At 43.2% G+C, this 22,851-nt stretch overlaps 1 protein-coding gene across 2 annotated transcripts in view; it reads right to left on the reverse strand.

Moving 5' to 3' along the window:
• Positions 1-15,222: 15,222 nt before the first annotated feature.
• SRGAP1 (SLIT-ROBO Rho GTPase activating protein 1) overlaps positions 15,223-22,851 on the reverse strand; it is a 147,750-nt gene continuing 140,121 nt past the window's right edge. For both annotated transcript variants that reach the window (XM_027682219.1, XM_027682218.1), the window contains exons 19-22: positions 21,249-21,429; positions 20,553-20,687; positions 20,087-20,432; positions 15,223-18,312 (exon numbers count right to left, since the gene is read on the reverse strand). In XM_027682219.1, the coding sequence (XP_027538020.1) occupies positions 17,935-18,312; positions 20,087-20,432; positions 20,553-20,687; positions 21,249-21,429 (1,040 nt within the window). In that variant the 3' untranslated portion in view covers positions 15,223-17,934. The remainder of the gene's footprint in view (positions 18,313-20,086; positions 20,433-20,552; positions 20,688-21,248; positions 21,430-22,851) is intronic.

Genomic DNA, 22,851 nt, shown 5'->3' on the forward strand with positions numbered 1-22,851 from the left:
AATAGGATTTTGATAGTCTAATGTGGGCAGAGCTACTGTGGTATATAACTATATATATATATATACATATGGTATAACAGTGTGTGTTTGTGTATATATATATATATATATGTATGGAATATGGTATAACCATATATGTATATATATGGTATCACCATATATGTCTGATATATGGTTATACTGTACTAGCCAAAGTGAGGTTATACCACACCAACCCTGAGCATTAGAGGCTGAGGTGCAGGGATGGGGCAGTGCAAGGAATGGGTGGCTCAGACCCTGGGGCCAATGTTGTGCTGCTTTGGGTTATCATAGAACCATAGAACGGTTTGTGTTGGAAGGGACCTTAAAGATAATCTAGTTCCAACCCCCTGCCATGGGCAGAAACATCTTCCACCTTTCACAAGCCCCACAAGATGCTGCTGGGTGTGCTTGGGCGCGAGGTCTGTGGGCAGGTGCCTGTGCCACTCCATCGCTTCCCTTTGGCATGGAGACGGGGAGTTTTGCCAATGCTACAGCCTGCATCAACCCCAAGGAGAACCTGCAGGAGGAAGAGGAGGGGTGTGAGAAATGAAGGGAAAGTGGAGGGGACACAAGGGTAAAAGAAGGAGCAGCCAATAGGGATCTTGTCTTCTCCCATCTGTTCTCCAAGAGGAGGCACTTTCAGCATGATTTATACACACAGCGTGTACCTGCAGCATTTGGTGCAGGCATGGGCTTGCTGTGCCGGGGAGTCATGTCAGGACAGTGCCCCCAGACCACCACAAACTGCTCGAAACCTGTTGCATCCTTTTGTGATGGCAGCCAAGCTTGTGCTTCACCTTCTGCCCCCAGAGTGGGTAAAAACTCAGTAATAATTGTATTTATTTTTCCTTCTTCCATGTTGGAAGGTAGCTGGATGAAAGACATTATCTAGCTGCAAACTTTTGAGCTTTGCTGTGATCTGAAAAGCATTAGTGTGTGTTTCCCTGTTGCTGTTTTACATCACTGCACACAATGACTACGCTGCCAGGGAGGCAGTGTCCTAGCCTGAGCTAGAGTATTAAAATGATAATCACGTGGGTTTTGGTGGTGCACAGTAAACGCATTCTTGCACCATGACGATGTTGAAATCATGGCTCTTCAGGGGACAGGACGGTCCTTCAACTGATACTGTGACTGCATGCGTAGGATGCAAATACAACATGTAAAGCCACCCCATGGCGAGCTGGATTAATGGAACAGATTTTCAATGACTCATTGGGAAGATGAAATTTTCTACTTGCATTTAATCTTAGCCTGATAAATCACTCAGGGGAAAAAAACCCCAAAACCAACAGTAAAATGCATTAAATTAGTTTTCTGATGTTGAGACAGACTTGGGTTTGGAGAACTGGCAGTAGTGGGGAGCTTGGCTGACAGTGTGGGGCTGAGAGAACATGGAAGGAGGTTGGATTAAACTGCAAAGATAGGTTGGGGTGGGAGTGGCTGCAGGGCAGAGCTGAGTGTTCCAGTGGCTCCTCCTCCTTTGCATGTTGGCCACTGTGTGTATGGTTAAAAACTAATGATGTTCAGCCAGTTACTATAGCAATGGTGTGGCATGAGTTGTCATGGTGATGGAGCAGAATTTTTCATCACGTTCCTGCAGGAGGTGATGGATGCCATTTTGGGGGCTCTGAACTTGACCATTTGCCTCATATCTTTTTCCTTGGTAGAAACACTTGCACCTGCTGCAGTCAGTGAACGTGTCCTCCCAGTACCATTACCTGATTTTCCATGTCCTGGTGCTAAATTCTTCTTTCACATTTATAAAGTTAAGAACACTCTGTTAAACCATAAATTGCTAAGCTTAACCTAATTATGTGCACTATTATTATACAAGGTGTGTTAATAAAACATACTTCTGCTACTAAGGCTGTTTCTGGACACTTAATCTTCTTCACCTCTCTGTCTGCCCATGATACGACTCAATAGGACATTGGTGCCCATTTGAACAAATATAATTTTAAGCTGGTCTGAAGTAAATTTGCTTCAAATACACCCATTTGGGACAGAATAACCACAGAATCAGAGAATATGCTGAGTTGGAAGGGACCCACAAGAATCACCGAGTCTAACTCTTAACCCTGCACAGGACCACCCCCAAGAGTCCCACCATGTGCCTGAGAATATCATCCAAACACTTCTTGAACTCTGTCAGGCTTCGTGCTGTGACCACTTGCCTGGGGAGCCTGTTCTAGCACCCAACCACCCCTTGGGTGAAGAACCTCTTTCTAATATCCAATCTAAACCTCCCCTAACACGACTTCAGGCCATTCTTTCAGGTTCTGTCACTGGCACCACAGAGAAGATATCAGTGTCTGCCCCTCCTCTTCTTCTCATGAGGAAGTTGTAGACTGCAATGAGATCTCCCCTCAGTCTCCTCCAGGCTGAACAGACCAAGTGACCTCAGCAGCTCCTCATATGGCTCCTCCTCAAGGCCGTTCCCCATCTTCATTGCCCTCCTTTGGACAGTCTCTAACAGCTTAATTTCTTTCTTGTATTGTGGTGCCCAAAACTGCACACAATATTTAAGGTGAGGCTGCTGCAGTGCAGAGCAGAGCAGGACAATCCCCTCCCTCGACTACCTGGCGATGCTTTGCCTGATGCCCCCCAGGACACGGTTGGCCCTCCTGGCTGTCAGGGCACTTCTGACTCACATTCAACTTGCCATCAACCAAGACCCCCACCCCAGGTCCCTTTCCATGGCACTGCTTTCCAGCATCTCATTCCCCAGTCTGTACATACATCCAGGGTTGCCCCATCCCAGGTGCAGAATCTGGCACTTCCCCTTATTGAACTTTGTATAGTTCAACATGGTGTATGTGCTGCCTTGGAAATGCATCTTTTTTTTGCAGTTTTATTTAAATTGCCTTTGCTTTCTCTTCCTTCTTGGGCTTTAAGAGCAGTACACTATCTTTTTCCCTTACTTATGAGGTATACATCAGTTCCTCCTTGTCAGGACTTTTTTAATATAGGTGATCAATTGGACTAGTGCACTGTATGTAAATGATATTGCTTTGAGTGGTTCTTTCATTAGAAGAGCAGGTGTAATGCCTATTTTATGCCTATAGAAACCAACTGTTTCTTCAATTGTGCAAGAAAGTAACCTAGACTGCAGAGCACATCCAGCAATTTGGTTTTGTAAGGATAGAAATGTATTCAGCTTGACTTAAGCTGATGGCTATTTTAAAAGAGTAGTTCTGCTCATCAGCTGCTTTTGAAAATCCCTGAACCCTTCACTACATGTAAGTTTCTGTGCTAAACCACACACCTCAAAATGAAGCCTGATAAATGGCAGTAGCGGTGTTTCACAAGGGGGCTTACGTGCTGCTTTCATAAACGCTCATTTGCAGTCACCAGGAAGTCCGGGAAAAGGAAAATCTGAATTTGAGTTGTACAACTTAATAGCACTGATATTTCATCAGTGTCCTCAATTTCATTTTGTCCTGTGCTTTTTAACAGGTAAATTTGTGGTGCACCAGCAGAACTGTATTAATTGCCAGGGAGCATAGGAACAGTATCGGCTCAGAAACATCTTGAGATTTGGATCTGTATAGTGCTGGGTAGGAATCTGGGTTATGTTCGAGGCTGCATCACTTTGGATTTAGGAAAGTAATCGCAGTGATATGTTTTAAGTCCTTTTTGTTTTAAAAAGCTCTGATTGCTGCATGCTTCAACATATGACTAATGTGAGGAGCTCCTGTTCACAACATGCTCTGGAGTGCTCGTTCCTCTAAGCTAATCCCAACTCTTACAGCATCACTGTTGACATCTACCAAAGCTAGGGTTTTTTTTTCTTTTACTTTCCCCCTTCTTTGGAGCTTTATAATTACCCCAATAAATGATGTTAAACTCATTAATCTAAGAAACTAAGTTTTCAGAAATTCACTGAACTGTGTGGTTTCCATGTACTAATTTAAAAAAAAGAAAAAAAAAAGAAAAAGTGAGGCCTCGGGGTGAGTAAACTCTCAGCTGCAGGTTGCTGAGCTACCACTGTGTGCTGGTTCTGGTTTTCCAAACATGGGTCTGTCTTAGAGATTAGGTACAGAGTTAAGTGGACCTGTAGTCGAACCTGGTGCAGCCTTCTTCGATTGGCTTCTTAACAGGCTTCTCAGAGCCATTACTTTTACAAGAAGCTGTGTGAAATATTGGGAAAATATTGTTTCCATCTTATTAAAGATCTGGCAGGTGTAACACCTCTGTTGTATTATCTCATTGTCCTACCATTTGTTGCTTTTCATGCAAAATATTCTGAGCTTTTGCTTGCTTGAATCTTTCAAGTGCTGGACTTAAATCCAGAGTGTCTTTGGGTTGTCCCATTGACACAAAAACATGATTGCAAAGTGGGAGGCCTGTGCAGTGCCCATCTTATTCTTCGGGTGTTACATCAGCCCTGGAAGCCATTCAAAATCTCAGAGCAGGTTGTCCCTGCTCTCTGCTGGGATCTGCTCAGTCTACTTTTGTTTGGATTAATACAAGTCTGCGGTCATGGGGCAATTGCAAATAAATGAAGTATGAAAGACTTCATAGGATCTTTATCTGGATATTTATTCAGGCATAAACTGTGATGTGAATGCAGCTGGGTGATGCCAGCAAATAAATAAAGTTTTGTAAACTGTGCTATTGTTCTACAGGTATATTATTGTGTGTGACTTTTGGAGAGTGACCTCAAGAAAACTCATACCTGTGGTGGGTTTTTTTTCTACCTTATCAGTCTTTCTGATGATAAAAGAAAACTGACTTTTGAAATCATGAGTAAACTTTGGCTTACACTGGTACAGATTAGAAGATTATGCCCAGACTTGTTGATTTCTCCCACACCAATCTCTCCCAAATGAAAGACATGGTTTCTGTCCCTGTATCTTGAGAGAGGTGGATTTAACTATGTTCAGCTGCTGAAAAACTTTGAAGGTTGATGAGATGAAGGATACTCTTTGAAGTTACATTAGTGACTTCTTACAGCAGAGGCTGCTCACAAGATTAGAGGATATGCAAGTATGCTAATAAGTAAATTTGTGTTTTATGAGCTCTAAGGGAACTTTTCAATGATGTTAAACTAACTCTACTAGATACAGTAAAACCTCTCATCTCTGGGAAAAGTGTTTATTTACAGGGACAGCATTGGTTCAGAAACTTGTTCTCTTGCTAGGAGGAGAGTTTATGAAATTGCTGCAAATATTTTAATAGGAAGCTCTGATGAGGGAATGTTTGTCCTATCGATTTTTCCAAGATGTTCAACAATTACAGTTAGTAGATGTGTGGAGACAGCTTTAAACAGCAGTGAGACTCATCTGATATGTTTATTGCTGCTTCTTTACATGACAAGGAGTGTTAATGAGATGTTGCAACATGCTAAAAAGAACTACCAAAAGAAATTGGCCCAGTGTGGCCCAATCTTTTTTCTTCTGTGAACAGTCAAGCAACAGATGACAGGCTTTTGATGCTCTGCCATGAATGGACTGTAGAACACTGCTTGTTAAAATGCGAAGTCCAGGAGAGAGGAGAAGTTGGCATCCACGTGAAAGTAACTGGGCTGCTTATGGACTAGTTTTGATGGTGGAAAACACATGAGCTGCATCAAATATGATTTCAACATTTGACATTGTCCCCTTCAGCCTTCCTAAATATGTAAATATATGTATATTCATAAAACACCTGAGGAATGTTATCCTGTTTGATGGGTCTTGGCTGAGGAAAGATGTTAGGGAATTTTCCCAAAGCCTTGGGAGTAGGAAACAAGTGCTTTCCAGATTTGGGATAGGGATGTGTAGCCTATTTGTGTGTGTGTGTTCATGTGCATGTGTAGTGGGGACTTGAAAGAGAAACCAAGAGATACTGATCTTGTCCTTGCAGGGATACAAAAGTAATTGGTTGCACAATAAATGGGAGAAGTGAAAAATTATGTTGTAGCAGTTTAATCAATTGGCTGCTGAAAAAAATATGGGGATTCTTTCTCTGTAAAACACACTAAGAACTCACCAAGGGACACTTGATGTTAACAGATACATTTAAAAGAAAGTACTGTCAAAAAATAATGGTTCTGAAAAGTCAGTGGCTGCAGGATATTTGCAAACCATAAATGATTAACAGCTGGTGTTTAAAAGGCCACAAGTTTTCATCAATAGAATCATAGAATCAACCGGGTTGGAAAAGTCCGGCCCTTGATTCAACACTGCCAGGGTTACTAGACCATGGCACTAAGTGCCACATCCAGTCTCATCTTAAAAACCTCCAGGGATGGAGAATCCACCACTTTCCTGGGCAGCCTATTCCAATGTCTGATTACTCTCTCTCTAAAAAATTTCTTCCTAATATCTAACCTAAACCTCCCTTGGCAGAGCTTAAGATCGTGCCCTCTTGTCCTACTGCTGGTTGCCTGGGAGAAGAGACTGACTGGCTACAACTTTCTTTCAGGTAGTTGTAGAGAGTGATGAGGTCTCCCCTGAGCCTCCTCTTCTCCAGGCTAAACAACCTCTGCTTCCTCAGCCTCTCCTCATAGGGCTTGTGCTCGAGTCCCTTCACCAGCCTCATTGCTCTTCTCTGAACCTGCTCCATCACCTCAATATCCTCCCTGAACTGAACTGTAGTGCTCACAACTGAAGGAAAGAAGATAGAAAGGAGCTTTAGGTAGCTAAGATCTGAGACTCTTGATTTTGAGGAAAGACTTGCTGCTAATCCAAATATTAGGAAAATCTCAATTTATATGACTTATAAATATACATGAACTTCTCCTTGGGGTCCTGCTGAGCCATGGGCAGCATGTGCTGCTGAAGGGAGGGAAAGCAGTTGGGTTTTGGTGTCCTCAGATTGCTGAGCTGAACTCCCTAAATAAAACACAAGGCTGCTAAATTTTTCATCTGTCTTTCTCAAATAGAAGTTCTTAGTCTGACAGCTTTTCCTTTGCATTCTTAAGTATTACTATTTTAATAGCAATATTTGCTCCCCAGTGCCCTGACTTGGAGTTTAGGTTTCTCTGTGTACCCCTGGGGCTTTCTCTGCATGAGGGAGCCGAGACATCCCAAAGCTGTTGGCCAAAACCGACCTGTAATTTTCCTGTAAGTCCTTCTTCCATCACAAAATATCATGTTGTAAAACCCAGGATATTTCCTGAAGACATACTTCTCAGCAATATTTCATTCTAGAAAGAGCAAAACAAACAAACAAAAAATATTTACTTACGTTAAAACAGAGTTGGTTTATATAAGATGTTACAATGAAATGCATTTATCCTATAAGGATGAAAAATGCAGCAAAGCATTTCAATAAAATGTTCATTTAGGAACAAGTTACAGAGACTCTTTTGTCCACCTTTATTATGGAAAACATATTTAAGCTTGCAGAATTTGCTGTGAAAGGGGAAATCTTATTACAGCCAGCTCTGTTTTCTCTCTCTGTGCTGCTTTGCTTTGTTTTATGCCTTGTATTAATGAGATGTACAGCTGTGGAAGAATTAATGTTTTCTCTGTTTGTGGTTGACTTTTTGACTGCTTAAACTTATTTGCTGTATGATATCTTTTCAGTCCAGCCTTCTGAAATTTATAACTTTGGTATACAATACTTCATAAAGATGCAATGCAGAGTTAATATCAAATATATAGAATGAGAGATGCAGTTGACTTTAGCTCTGGAGTCTCTTAAAAGACTGAGGAACTCACTGGCTCGGTGTTTGTCTGGAAGAGAACATGTCACTTGTAAAATAGCCAGGCTTAAACAGAAGCTACTCAGGTGTAGCAGTGAATCTGCCTTGTATGGGAAGCTGTGGTTTGAGTGTATTTCAAAATGGCTTTCTGTGGTCCCTGTGCTGGCTCGTGCTTTCTTCTTCCCAAAATCCCCCATGGCCAGTTCTTATCTCTGTCTCAGGAATGTCCTGAGAAGATATCAAGAAGTCTTCTCATTGGACCTTGTTAACCCCTTCCTTATTTGGCTGTTCCCTGCCTGATTGGTGTTTTGTAACACCCCTTACCTTACATGGTTCCCTTTGACCCTCCCAAGAGCTTTATAAACCCCTACCTACAATAAACTCTCTCTCTCCCCTCCTCTCCAAGTGCCGTGTGTGTGCTGTCTCTCTCCGGCTGCCATGGGACCTCGTGGGTGGGGGGAGGGGTGAGCACCTAACCCCTCCATGCGTCCAGGACCCCGAAGAAACCCCTGGAGCTGGAGTAACCCCTTCCCTATCCACCTCAAGCCATCAGAAATGGTTCCTCAGATGGAAATGGAACTAGGACTGGTGCTGCCCCATATCATGGGAGGGGAGAGAGAGCCAGACTCAGGGACTGGTGGATAGTTTGTTTAGGCCTTTTAGAGGGTTTTTCCTTTAAAAATTTTGAACAGCGTATTTTGTAGCACAAACCAATAGAATAAGTCCTATGTTTCTGTGCAGGTTTACTTGCTGGTGACTGGGCTCTTGCTTGAGGGCCACAGGCCAAATGCCAATGCTCCCTCCATGAAATGCACATTCAACTCCCCTTAAAATGTAAACCCCATGGAAAACCCACACAAATTATGAGAAACTGCTATGAACTGAACCATGAATTTTTAATATTCAGTTAACCTAAGGTACAAGCTGAGCTTAAAATAAATTGCTTTATATTTTATAGTCTGAGTAGTGCATGTAGTGATACATGAAGGGAAATAAAATTTCCAAAGAACTCTCTGCTTTGGATTAAATAGGACAGTATTACAAACAGTCATCCGGGAGGCAGAATTATACCAGATCTGTGTTTGGGCAGAAAATCTGGTGGTGCTTTTCATTGCCTGTCCATGTCTGGTGTCTCACCTCCTGCTTGATCCAGATTCCTTGCACAACCTCGGTGGCCAGTTGCACCATGGGCTGCCACTCCTGCCTTCAGCAACAAGGTAGCAGACAAAAACTACTTGTGGGGGATAGGAAGCTCGATGGGAACTCAAGCATTACTTCTCACCTGAATTACAGTGACCTTTTTCTTTCCTTCTTGATCTTTTAAGTGTTGAAATGTCAGAGAAAACAGCGCTTGAAGTGTCCTGTAATTTCTCCCAGGCTCTGCTGCTTCCTTCCCCTCCATACCCCATCCTGACAGAGAGGACACTCTGCAGCAAAATATGTCCTAGCACTTGGGTACATGAGAGTAAATTGGTCCATTGCCTCTTTGGTTGATTGTTTTGTCCTATATTTTTGCCACTCCAACACAGAATAGTCTCCTGACCAGTTTAAGAACATCCTGCACTCAAGTCCTTCCCCTGTCCAACCTCTGCCTCCAGTGGAGTGGGATCCCTGCCCTTAAGAGTGCAGCATCTGGGACGGAGCTACCCAGCACCTCCTCACCAGGGCTAGTGGCTGCACAGCCAGGAAACATTCTGAGCAACATTTCCAGGAGATCGGGTCTGAATTACAAATGACCGGGGAGAGAAAGGCACCGATCTCTCATCAGCGCTATCTTGACAGAATTTATGAACATACCTGACTATCCCTGACTTTTACTCAGGGTACTGCAAGCAACACTGAAAAATATTCCTGCACATAAGCACAACCCCAAAGTGATATGTATTTCCTTTCACAGAAATGCAGCACTTAATTTTTGGAGTGTTTCTGCCACATACAAATATCTTTCTCCTGCCCGATGTGATTCATTTGATATAGGGGTCCTTTCTTTAGTCAGATGAGATATGACCGTTCCCAGTGCTTTGAAAAAGCAGGTGCCTTGGATACAGTGGAGAATCTGACCCACCACAGGCACTGGAGATGCTTGTGTTGGCTTTAGCAAAGAGGGCAAAGAGCCTTAGGGATGATGTCTGACACTCGGTAGCTTTGTAGGGATGGCACAGGTGACACATTTGCCTCCAGTTCTCCTCCAAGTGAGCAAGGTGTGGACTATCTCCTGCAGCATTTGAATGCTGCTTTATTTTATCCATGACACATGGGATTCAGAGTATAGTAGGAGAGATGTATAGATTTGAACACTCCCATGCATAGTCTTATTCAGGTTAACTGAGGGCAAAACGTCCCACTGATGTTGTGATGACCAGGGGTGAACCCTGGAGGTCACAGTGCAGGGACCAGGGTAACACTGCCACGCAGCACAGTCACCCTCAAACAGGGCTCCTTCCTCAGCTGACGCCTGGGTCAGTCGGCAGCTGCTGGGAAATTTGTAAGGCCTGAGCAATACTCTCTATTTTTTCACCAAGAAAGGGCAATACTGGGGAAAAGTTAAATTCTCTGCAGTAATTGCCTTCCCATTGATTTTATTTAACTAAGAACGAAAAGCACATTAAGCATAACTGGATTATTCTATGACTAGCATTGCTAATGGATCTCTGGAAAAATTGAGTTTACCTTAGGGTAATAATAAATGTACCTGGTACTTGAGATGGAACTGCAGTGCACAGAAAACTTGCACTGAAATACCAGAGCCTGCTGGTATGCCTCCAAAATAGGAAAAGGTAAAAACAATGAAACAGAAAACACCCAAACTCATGGCACCTAAACAGAAAATCAAGGTTTTTCTACAGAGGCCAAACCAGAGACCCAATATTACAATGCAGGTACAGAAGAAATTCAAGTTTCTACACAAAAGCTTGTAAATCAGCTGCTGCTTCACTGAGCATATTTTCACGTGTGCAACTCACGGATGTAGAGAGATACAAATGGCACTTAGACCTACAGTACATAAGAAATTATATTATTCCTAAACTTCCAGTGTTTGAAAAAGTTAATTTTTAATACTGGGAACATTTTGAAGGATTGAGGTGTAATGAAAGCACCAAGGCACACCTTGCCCGGGGTCTGGCTGGAGGAAGGGCAAGACCTGCTGTGCTGCCAGCCTGGGGGTGCACAAGGGTGGTCCTGTGGGTGTGTGAAAATGGGGGTCCCTCCAACAGGGCTGCCCGTCACCGTGCGGGGTGGGACAGCTTCCGCCTCCAACACAGACCACATTACTGTGTTTTCTTAACCAGAAATAAAACATGCAGCAGGAATTTTGCAACCTCCCCAGCTCACTGCTTTCAAGAAATGATATGTGCATACATGTTTTTAATTTGTAATTTTGGAAGGGAAAGGGAGGAGAATTCAGAATTAACTATGTGATTTGACAGCCCCAGATTAGCCATGTTTCTATCCCCAATTGTAACCTTGTATGTGAATCAATTTTGTTCAGAACAGCTTTGACTTAGCTATAAAATAAGCCTTGCGATGTGTATGACAAATTAAAAAATGGTCTGAAATTAATTTTTGACCCATTCTTGTGGTAGCATTCGGGAAAAACACCCCACTTAAAAGAGCTGAGAAAATTGTGCAAGTGAAATTCCGCTTAAACCTGTGATTATTGGTTGGTAATCCTGTTGTATTCAGGTAACCGTGCTGGTTACCATGGGTGCTGATGTGCCACTGTAAAGTATCTCTCTGAAAACATTGTAGGCAGGAAAAACCCCAATTAAAATATGTGTTGCAGTGAGTTGTTTCAAGGTACTCAGCAGTTCTAGGTCAAAGTTGTGAAGGATTTTAGGCCTTTTCCACTGTTAGCACATTTAAATTCTCTATTCATGATTCTGGTAACAACCTCCAGGTTAATGCCATTTCATTGCAAGGAAAAAGTCACTGCCAAAAGCCTGACCATTTCAATGAGTGTCTCATTCCCCTTCAGAGAGTGCTGGGCTCAGTGATTTCTCCCTCCTGGAGCATAATTCATTCAAATAAATGTAAATCACTGTTTTATGTTGTTTGGTCAGTGTTTATAGATGTCAGTGTACACTACTGAAAAGGCACGTGGCAGATATTAAGGGAGGAATGATGTGCTCTATGGAAATAAGAACAGACAGGGTTTGGTTTTGGTTTATCCACGCTGCTGCACTGAGTGCAGCTACTATTGATTTCAGTCCCACAAGTGTTTGACCTACTTTGTACAGCACAACTTGCCTACATTTTACAACTGAATTTGTTTTGCTTTGTACTTTGCATTCTTATTCCATTACTATGCTACTTCGAAAAAAAAATCAATGCAGTTTGTTAATTAAAGAAAGAGAAACTCACAATCTCCAACCCGGGATCAGAAAGCTGCTCTCGGGTGTCTGTGGTTATCGGTGTAGCCTAACCCTGCTGGAATATGGCAGTGACACAACTGGGGATCACAGAATCACAGAACTGTTTAGGTTGGAAAAGACCTTTCAGATCACTGAGTCCAACTGTTAACCCAGCACTGCCAAGCCCACCACTAAACTATGTCTCTGAGCACCACATCTACACAGCTCTTAAATATCTCCAGGGATGGTGACTCAACCACTTCCCTGAGCAGCTTGTTCCAGTGCTTGACAACGTTTTTGGTGAAGAAAATTTTTCTAATATGCAATCGAAACCTCCCTGGCACAACTTGAGGCCATTTCCTTCTGCCCAGTCACTTGTTACATGGCAGAAGAGATCAACACAGGATGCACCATACTTTTGCAGCCATGGGGCAGAGGCCCAGCTGACTGCAGAGGCACAGTAAAAAATGTATTCCCGCATTTTTCATTTGCATATAATATGTGTTGAGAAAGGTGAGAGAAAACTCGCTGACCTGTCCAATTCAGCCAGACCCAGTTCATGTTATTTAATTCTATTTAATCCCTCAGTCAGTATCAAATTCTGTGTGTCACCTTCCAGCCCATGGGCCTGTTGACTCTTGCCATATCTGCTGCCTGCATGAGAAGGTGAGGGAATACAGAGCCTTCTCTCCCTTGAGTCCGGCTTAGTGCCACTGCACAAATTTTGTTCTCCCATCTGGTGGGGACGTTGCATCAGGTGGGCTGCTCTGACACCTGCCATTTTCTGTTTTCCTTTCCACTGGTTTTGGCCTTGATCAGTGGGATAGCTGGAGGAGAGGAGCCAAAACATTGCTAGGGCTACAGCCCTGCTGGGGCAAGGGAGAGGTGGGTATCCAGCGGCACTGTGTGCCAGGAGGAGGGCTGAGGGGTGGTGGGAACCAGGGTTAAGACCGAGACTGCTGCAATGGCACTGTGGCAGAGAGAGTGGCACCTCTGAGTCATAAGGGTTCTGCCATCGTGGCTCCCCAGCAGGAAAACTTCTTCATGCTGGGTCTGCTGGAGCCATAGTGAGGGTGGTGCTGCCAGCTGTGTGATCTGCAAATGCCCTTGTGTAAAACACAAAGACAGGGAGTAGCTGCAGTTACAGTGGCGTGTCTGAACTAGTGGTTAGTTTGTTTTTTTTTTAAACAGTAATTCAGCTGTTTTAGCTAACTGGATTTTAAGATGCTAAGCTGTTGATCTCTTTGGGCTTTCACATATTATAGTGAGGTTTTTTTTCCTTCGCAAGCCGAGTTCATGGAAAAAGCAATATTCCTACCTACAAGAATGGTACTTTCATCAAGTAGCATCACTAGTTAATACTTTCCTGATTTCAGTTGCTCCCAATGTATCAGTTCCACCCAGACCAAATTCAAAACTTGTCTCATGGGGTACCAGTGACTGAACAGAGTGACCGCAGATCCTTCTGGTCAGAGTGAGTCCACGTGAGCCACAGAGTAAGTAACAAACAATGAGTCTCTACCAAGGAGAACTTAAAACTGGGTGGATCCTCTGTGTTTTCTTTATGCTGGTTGGGGAGGCGCTTGTACAGGCTGGGGCGGTGCCACGTTCAGGAGCTGCATGTGGCTTGAAACAATGATTTGCAGCAGTGGCCCGAGAGCTAAACACTCTGCTGCTAGTGCTGCTCATTTTCTGTTCAGCTAACACACTTTTCTCAGCAAAACAGCTCATCACCCCTTTGCTTTTTGAGTGTGAATAGACTCAGCTGTTCCCCCATCGCCTGCCAAAAGCTTTGGCTTTCTCTGTGAGAACTGAACTTCGTTCCACCACAAAAACTGGAAGGAACATAGCAAGTCAGCACAGTGCAACACCAAAACTTCTCATTACAAAACAGGAAGAGACCCCTCTTCTTGTGTTTTCTTGTTTATTGTAAAACAGATTCAAAGCCATCATATAAGGCCCTCCCCTCATCAGTGTATGATCTGACTGAAAATTTGATTATGCATCCTCTGAGCTGTGCAGGATCTTGAATGAGGAATGACCTTTGCATGCCTTAGTCAGCTTTTGTGCAGTAGGGGCCAAGAAGAAATACTTAAAGTATTACACTGGACACTATGGCACAAAGGCTGCCACCAGCCACTGATCGATGAGGAGTCACATTATGGCAGCTTTCTCAGCATGAAGAATGAAAGCCCTGCTCTGACTCGGGTGGCTGCTGTGCCCCTTCCTCCATACCACCCTACACTGCCTGACATAGAATCGTAGAATGGTTTGTGTTGGAAGGGACCCTCAATATCATCCAGTTCCAACCTCCGTGCCATGGGCAGGGACACCTTCCACTAGATCAGATTGCTCAAAGCTCCATCCAACCTGGTCTTGAACACTTCCAGGGATGGGGCATCCGTTTCCTTTTCCTTCAGAGAGATGGTCACCCTCAACAACAACCAAAGATGACTTTTTTTTTAAGCAAGGATTGAAAATGCATTTCCGAATAGCTCTTCTCCCCCTAAACACATGTAAGTTGGGAAGCATGGTGAGCCAGTCTGGGCAGCTGCAGTCCAAGCCCAGGAATAGTCCTTTCCAGCATCTGAATATCTCTTATGCATCCATCAGCCTGACAGTCACAGACCCCCTGGTTCCTGGAGCCAGCTGGGAGGGTGTGTGTATATTGCCACTATTTCTTGGACATAAGGTCACTGAAGATAATCTTGACCTGTGGCACTCCCCTCTGACCCCACTGTGCCATCTCTTCTGCTGCCATAAGAAATGTCCCCAGGTAGACTTTTTTTATTATTTTCATTCTGTTTTTAAAATATGTACGCTGGATTGGCTTTTGCACTCCATTTTTCCTGCAGGGAGTAGGAGAGGGAGTGGCAGGGTGCTGGCTAAGTGGGTGGCAGGGTGTTCCTGCAGCCAGTGGGAGTGGGATTGGCTGCTCTTGATGGGTGCTCAGGCAGAACTGTGAGGTTGGTGGCTCCTTGTGTGGGCTCTTCAGGTACAGAAGGACTTGAGTGAGCTTAAAGCAATGGTGTAGGAGCAACTTAAAGCAAATTAGGTAGGAGCCTGCCTGGGAACAAATGCTTCTTCAGCCAAGAGGGTGATGTGACTTGATGCAGTGTGGGGTGTTGGTAGCTGGGGGTTGCTTTTGTCCCCTTATGTGGGAGGTAAAGGTAGACAGGCAATCCATGTTGGAAGACATGGCAGCAACACTATACAGACAGAACTATTTTCTTTATTATAAAGATACACTATGAGGAACAAACTTGAATGTATACTGAAGCTTGTAATGGTACATGCCAAAAATGTACAGTACTATACATAAAAGTGCATTGTCACAACAGATTAACAGTACATTTCTCTTTGAGAACCGTGATTTTTTCATGTTTTTATTTGTTCTTCAAGAGTGGAAGGAATGCAATGGGAATGCAGCCATACAGAAACAGGAAAGGATGCAATGGAAATGCAACAGTACAAGAGCAAAGCTAAAGCTCCTCTAAAATTTAAAGGCACTTTCACATGTACATACTACAGATGTACATTGACACAAGTAGGTAACAGTCAACAAGCAGGAAGCTACCAGTACTGCAATTCATCAAACTTGACAGTAAAGGACAATACTGACTGGATTAGGTGTGCAGGAGTTACCCTTTAGTACGCCTGTAGTTGTAGCAGTCTTTCCTGTTACATATCCACTTACTATACTTTAAAGTATCTATAATAACCATCGAACTACACATTTAACTGTGTGAATGCACTAAGTGGATGCATTCACTAAATGCACTGTTTCTAATATTTTCTTTTGCTAAACAATTTCTAATATAAGCATTATGGAGTCCAGTATAGTTATTTAAACATATAAAATTCCCTATGCAATTTAAAGATACAGGTATCCATCTCAATTGTGCCAGGTGGGTTAATTTAAAAATGCTAGACTAAAACTGCATGTAAATGAAAGCTGAAATTCCAGTTTTGTTCCACTGAGTCTAGTAAACTGGGAAAATACTTGAAAATATCTCTGGTCCCAACCAAGTGAGCAGACCCTACAGACTAGAGTGGTCTGCAGCTGGCCTGGCTTTGGTTCTGGCCCTGGTGTTAGGACTAGGCAGTACAGTCGAGAAGGATGGAGGTTCACTGACTGATGCTGCACAGCCCACTCTGGTGGCTTAAGACTTAGCCTTTAACCTAGATATGTGTGAAGTCTGTGGCTCGGTTGAAAAGGGTTTGCAAATACCAGCAGCAGTTTGAGACTCAGAGGTTCATGGGGTACTTTTCACACCTGGGGCTTCGTATTGCATCATCTGTCTAGAGGGTGTAAATCAGAGTAGGAATAAGATGCTCCTAAATAACAACAGGAAATTAACTTCTGTCACCTCAGCAATTATGTCTATCAAAGTTTGTCACTACTCTTCTCCCCCCAAACTCAATTGTTAATGTATAGTGAGTGGTACAACTTCAAGCTTTCCAACAGTGAGATCTTACAGAATATGTGGAAAGACAGATCTTAATTACATTCAGTTGTACTCCTGTAGGTGGACCACATGTGATTTTTTTTCCCCATTTTCTTCACTGAAACTTATTTTATGGATTGGATATTGGAAAATATATTCACAGAAATAATATTATGGCTTACTGTTGCAATGTGCAAAAGAGCTGTATGTTTAGTTCACGCCTAACAAAGTTTAACAGAGCGCTAAGCAAAGTTGACAGCTGTCACTCACGCAGACCTAAGAAAGGTATTGATTTCTGTCATTTAAGAAAAAGGGGAAGGGGAGGGGAAAGAGGTTATGGAAAACTTTAGTCAGCTTGAATCTAGGCGGTACAAACTCAGCTGTCCTGTGAGTGACCCCTGCACTACTGGCACGATGTAGTCCCTCTTCAGGGTTCCTGCCTTGCTGCCATCAGCACAACTGCACCGTGCAAGGCAGTCATCGCAGCTGGGTCAGCTCGAAACTCTGACTATTACAACTCAAATCGTGTCTTTAATTGGACATTGAGCAATAAAGTCAGTGGGACAGTTTTCTGAATTACTGTGTAGTTGATCCTTTTAATCGCCTATCAGCCTGCCTAATGGACCAACAGGTTCGTGCACTCCCCAGAGCCTGGCTTGCTTAACTATGAACTTGAAATGAATTTAGCTTTCATGAAAAATGTGGCTATCAGGGAATGAAGGTCTAGCTTCATGGGAAAAGGTACACTATTACAGAGGGCAGCAAAAGTTGTTTTCTAGAAATATCCTGGAGATGTGCTTCAGCTGTGTCCTGGAATGCTGCTTTGTATCGGTGAGAGCCATGTGAACTCCAGCTCCATCCAGTGCTTGCCTCTATAGTGAGACTGCCAACAAGAAAGATAAAACTCGGTGCCAATTACGAGTTGTGAGGGTTTGGTGATTTTTTTTTTTTGGTGTGTCTTAAATTTAAGAAATGTGGCCTGAGATGACTTAGACATTCCATACAGACACTTAATCCTCACGTGCTAGATTTCAGTTCTTACTAACCTGCTTGAGATTTGGTGACCCAGAAATGAGAGGCCCCACCTCTCCTGAACCTCCCCCATCCCTTAGTTTTGTGCAGGATCTGTTATTATATAGCTACAGTAAGACTGTGAAGTATGGTACAACGTGGCAAGCTGTTTGTGATCTGTGTTGGTTTTATTACAAATGGTGCAGCATCAAGTTTTCAAGTAAGTCTATGTTTGTTTTTTAAAACTATGCACAGTTGTCCAGTTTTTCTTTTAATTGAAACCATACAAAATACAAATGCCCATGTTAATGTAGCTACTTTCATACAGTACATTCAAAAACACTGAAAAACAAAGCCTCTCCAGTTACAAACATGAACAAATGATGTTATGGAGCCCTGACTTCTATTGTTAATCCATCTCTTTCACTAGCATACCACAGCTGGGCACCATGGGTGGCTGAGCTGTCTACATTGTGCAAGATTTGTCAGCTGGACCCTGGGAAGGAGGGGAAGGTCCTATGCTAGGATTTGTTTTTGGAAGAACAATAGGTTTTGGCCTAAGAGCAGGAGGTTTCAGCTGCACTCCCATTCTAGGGGCCACCATGGGCTTGAAAGTACTCATGGTGTCACTGGAAGAACTAGTGCTACGGCGGATCTGAGGTTCGGAGCTCCTTAAAACAACGCTGTGGAGAGGGCTGAGCGACTCCGTGGAGGTGGCAGGGATGGGGGTGTTTTTCATTTGTTCCAAGGTGTCCAACACGACATCAGGGGCGTGTTTTGCTGAGCTCTGCCTCTCCAGCTCACGGAGCTCGTTCAGTGCTGTGTTCATCGTCTCCTCGATGTCCTGGGTCAGAGCACAGAGAGAGTGGCACATCATTGCAATTGCTACTGAATGCAGAGCCCCAGAGGAGCAAGGGGAGGGGGCGGAAAATGCATGAATTAATTTGCCAATCATCCTCTAATAATTATTATAGTGCTAAAACCAATTTCCACCAGACTTCTTTAAAAGACACCACAACTGACAAGACGGCAGTTTTGGGTGGACATTATAAATATTTAACCTGTTTACATGAGAGAATAAAAAAAATATTAAAACCTGGAAGCCATTTTTTAAGTGACTGTCAGGGCAATGAATATTTGCTTAGCAGTGTTTTAGTGGTGAAGATTTTTGTCATCTCTTGGGTACTGACAGCTGTAAAGATTCTAGTCCATTCGCTAACTCTTAGCTAACTGCTCCTCTCATCTAATGCTTCAGGTGTTCAGGATCTGTATTCTCTCACATGGATTATAAAACCTGATTTTCTAAGAAAATAAAGCTTGTGTGCCTATCGGCTCTTGTTTCCCTTAGTTTCAACGAGCTAAATTTTAAACAGAAAAAACTTCAAGATATTGTTCAGTATGCATGCCTAAGAAAAACTATTTTTTTCATCAGGATTTCTGGCATGAATGCTAAAAGAATGCACCAAGACACTGGTTTACTGCTTTTTGGTGGTACTGAGATACAACTAAGGTTAAAATATCTGGTGTTCCCTGTCTGCTCGTGGTGACTTTCACACAGTTCAATCAAAGTTTGGGTTCTCTCACTGCTAAATTAGTAGTCTAGGCATAAAAAACCAGATAGTGTAAGTCAAACACCACTGTATGTAGTTCCAGGAAAGTAAAAAAATAACTTATAATAAAATAAAACAATAACAACATTTACAGTTTCTAACCCTAACACATGGTTCAGTTTTCTGACTAAGCATGACAGTTCCTTCTATTCCTTGCTGGAAGCAGAGTTTGAAAGCAAGAATTACCAGTACATTGAATTTTAAAATATGAATGTCAGCATTATTGTAAAATGTGTTTGCAATCATACTGCACCCTCAGGGTGCCCCTAGTAATCATGTTATCCTACCTAGACAAAATGTGAGTTCTGAAGACAGAGGTATGTATTTCCTCCAGAACTGTCACTAGCTCAGTACAACAGACCAATCTGATGATTGGGGTGCTCCCTATTCTATCCTTCTCACCTCTCCACCGCTAGGAATAAGAATGGTGAGTGTTCACACAGGGATAAGATGGCCCACGATTTACACAAGTGTGACACCTTGCATATTATGTTCTACTACAGGCACCAAAATAGCATACAGTATGAACTATATATGAACTATATGAAAACTATGTAAAATCCACAGGAAGCTGGACAGTCAGTCAGGGCTTTGAATGGTAATGGTCACTACTAGCCAGTCAGAGCACTTTTCTGCTTACCACAATACTGAGAAATAACTGAACACTAATTACATGCAAGACAGAATAGACCAGCCTTCAACAGCACACAGCGATCTACACAGTGTTGTAATCATACACTGTCTTAGTATTCTGTGTGGCACAGGTAATTTCATTACAGTATAATGGGAAACAATTTCTTTTTATTGCTTCTGCAATCTTTACTCCCCCTCGTGCTTCTTCTATTCAGGATTGCTTAATGCATCTTCTTTCACACACACTCTGTTTTGAAAGCTAAGTAAGATATTCCCCTGCACACACCTTCCTACCAGTGCATGTGCTCTGTGCTACTCAATGAGATTTGCTCCTCAGAAAATCAAACAGTGACATAAAGAATGAAAGACACAAACCTGAGCTATTGACTCTGGGTCCAGTGGTTTATGGTCATTGAAACCTGTGTACTGACCAGATGATGTAGACCTTCTAATTGGAGGGCTATCGATCTTCTTCAGAGAATCGTGCCTGCTGATGTTAGTGAGACTGCCGTGTCCAGGCCTGCGTCGCCTTTCAGGGCTGTCGGCATTGAGGTTGCGATTTTGAAGGAGGGCTCTGGAACTGCAGTGAGCTGCCAGGCTGGGGGAACCCAGCTCCAAGGTTGAGTTGGAGAGAGGGTGAGGTGGGTGTACTGGGCAGTGGCTGTCACTGCTCCTGCCGGGGCGTCTTAGAGGAGGTGGAGGTTCTGATCTCTTTCTTTGCCTGCACCAATGAAGAAGTGGTTATAGGACAACTTGTAGCGATCCACCATAAACACGTGGAGGAGCACGTGTTACCTGAGCCGTGAGCAATACTACTGAAACATGTTATGCTGAAGCTTACCTTCCTAAATAAACATCAGAGTGACGGTCAGTAGGAGAGTTCATGTCCTTTGATGATGACTTATCCTCAGTTATGGGTCCACTGCTGGCCTCACTGTCTGCTTTTTGGCTCAGTGTATCTGAGAAAGTATCATCCCTGAAGAGAACACACATGATGAGATGAGAAGTCAGTGACTGAAGCGTGACAGAGCACCTTGGTACTTCCAGCTTTTAATTCCCTTAGGCACGTTACAGGCAGGCACGTTACAATGCACTAAGCCCTTGTATGTCTCCCAAAATTACTTATAATCCTGTTTACTGAGCTCTTTACACTTTGAGTGCAACCTTTCTGTAAAGAAGAACTTCGTCATCCTTGGCAAAACACATGCTTATTACTGTAAAACAAGAGTTCAAGGTTGCATTTCTCCAGCTTTTGCTATTCTGAAGTCAGCAATTGCTACAAAGAGATACTAAAAATAAAATAGGTGCAGCAGCATCTGTCTCTTATACTGGGAACATATCCATAAAAGTAGCTTAGCCTAGTAGTAGTTTTTGATTGAGCTGTCAATTCAGGGCAATAAAGACAGAGGCATCTTGCCTAGAAGGCAAATGTTTAATCTATCTGAGCCTTCACACCACTGACCCATTTGGAAAACACTGCTAAATGCTTCAGATTTTACATCCCACCAAGAACCTAGTCACACCAGACATTACTTACATATCCTGCACCACTATGTACTGGTGAGGGACAAGACCATCAATTCCATTGTGCCTTCCTTCCCACCAGTCTTCAGATGCTCGGTGATAGAGCAGAAGGGAAGCTCCTTTCTTGAAAGAGAGTTCTCGTGCAGATCTTCCCACGTAGTCAAACTTGGCAATAGCTTCTATGGGCTCGCACTCTGTGGAGGGAAGAAGAACAGCTACCAGATTCCACTGGTTTATCTGCTCATTTTGTTTTCATAAACTCCATTTTTTGCATTTTCACAGTGCTCATTCTGAGCAGAGCTGACAGAGATCAGCTGAACTAAGGCAGACTTCAGGCAGTAGTTGTAATGTGCCCCTTACAAAGAAAGATAATCAACCTGTGACCCAAGTGAGAAACATCTGGCTTGCTTCACAAGCTGCAGAAAACATAACCGCATACTCAAATGTTACAACAACTGTTGCTGGGAGAGGGACCTCTCTGCCTCTTGCTGTAAGGGCTCCTGCATTCCTGGGGAGTGGGATGGAGGCCAGCCAATGAAGACCTCCAAAAATAAAATGAATAATCAAAGGTCCGAGGAACCAGTGTGATAAAGGAAAAGTAAATGGGAGTGCCTTTAATATCTGCAGTGGCAAAGAAAGGAAGACAAAATTACCCTGTGCATGAGTAGGGATACTCTGCATAACTGGGTTATGGGACTTCTTTTACGTGACAAATGAGCAGACCTAGTGAAAAGCTGATGTTTTACCCAACGTCAAAGCCTAGTGCTTTAATCTGCTTCCTTAAAGCCCTTTTTGAGCGAGACAGACGGCTCCAGACTACCTAAGGATGACCCCTCCACAGGGGCAGACCCTGTGTGGCCTCAAGTTGCTTAAAGCAGCTCTGCTTGCTCCAAAATCCCAAGCTGCCCTGGTTTCTGCAGGGGAGGCTGGTGTTTTCTGAAGCCAACCATTGGCTACAGCAGTCCTGGCTAATCTTCTGTCCGTATGTCGGTAAATTCAGCCTCACACTGGTAATGGACTCCACCTCGTAACCTACGCCTGGGACGGAAACCTACTGGTGTCAGCACAGGACCCCTGTAGGTATCTTGAGAGCTGTGTGTGGGCATCAAGGAAACAGCCTTTAGTTTCTTCTACACAAAACTGAAAGCACCTGAGCTCAAACAGATAAAAATTTGTCATCACAGTCTCAAACATAAAAAATACAGTTTTAAAAATCACACACTTTGATGATTCCAACAACTCAAGAGTCCCCTAAATGACTAATTTCTTTACATAATTAGAGCAATATTTAGATGGAAATTAACATCTGGGCTAATGACTAGTATAGCAACTTTCTGTCTGGTGCAAATTAATATCACTGAGGTTGTAATTCCCCAAAGAACCAGACCGGTAATGAAAGCCACTGTCCCTTTAGGACAACATTTTGCACAGGAATGTCTTTTTTAAAATTAACTTCATGCTGCAGCATGAAAACATTAGCACCTTATTGACGTTATAGTTTGCAGCTCATTTTTTTAATAACTTGTCGAGCCTGCGGAAGGCTATCTTGTGGTTTGCTGCTTCTGCAGTCACGCTAAGAGCTCCTGTCAGTGACAAACTGAAGAGTGTTTAGAAGT

The sequence above is a fragment of the Neopelma chrysocephalum genome, unplaced genomic scaffold, assembly GCF_003984885.1.
Source record: "Neopelma chrysocephalum unplaced genomic scaffold, ASM398488v2 Primary Assembly neopelma1_62, whole genome shotgun sequence".
In the NCBI taxonomy this organism is placed as follows: Eukaryota; Metazoa; Chordata; class Aves; order Passeriformes; family Pipridae; genus Neopelma; species Neopelma chrysocephalum.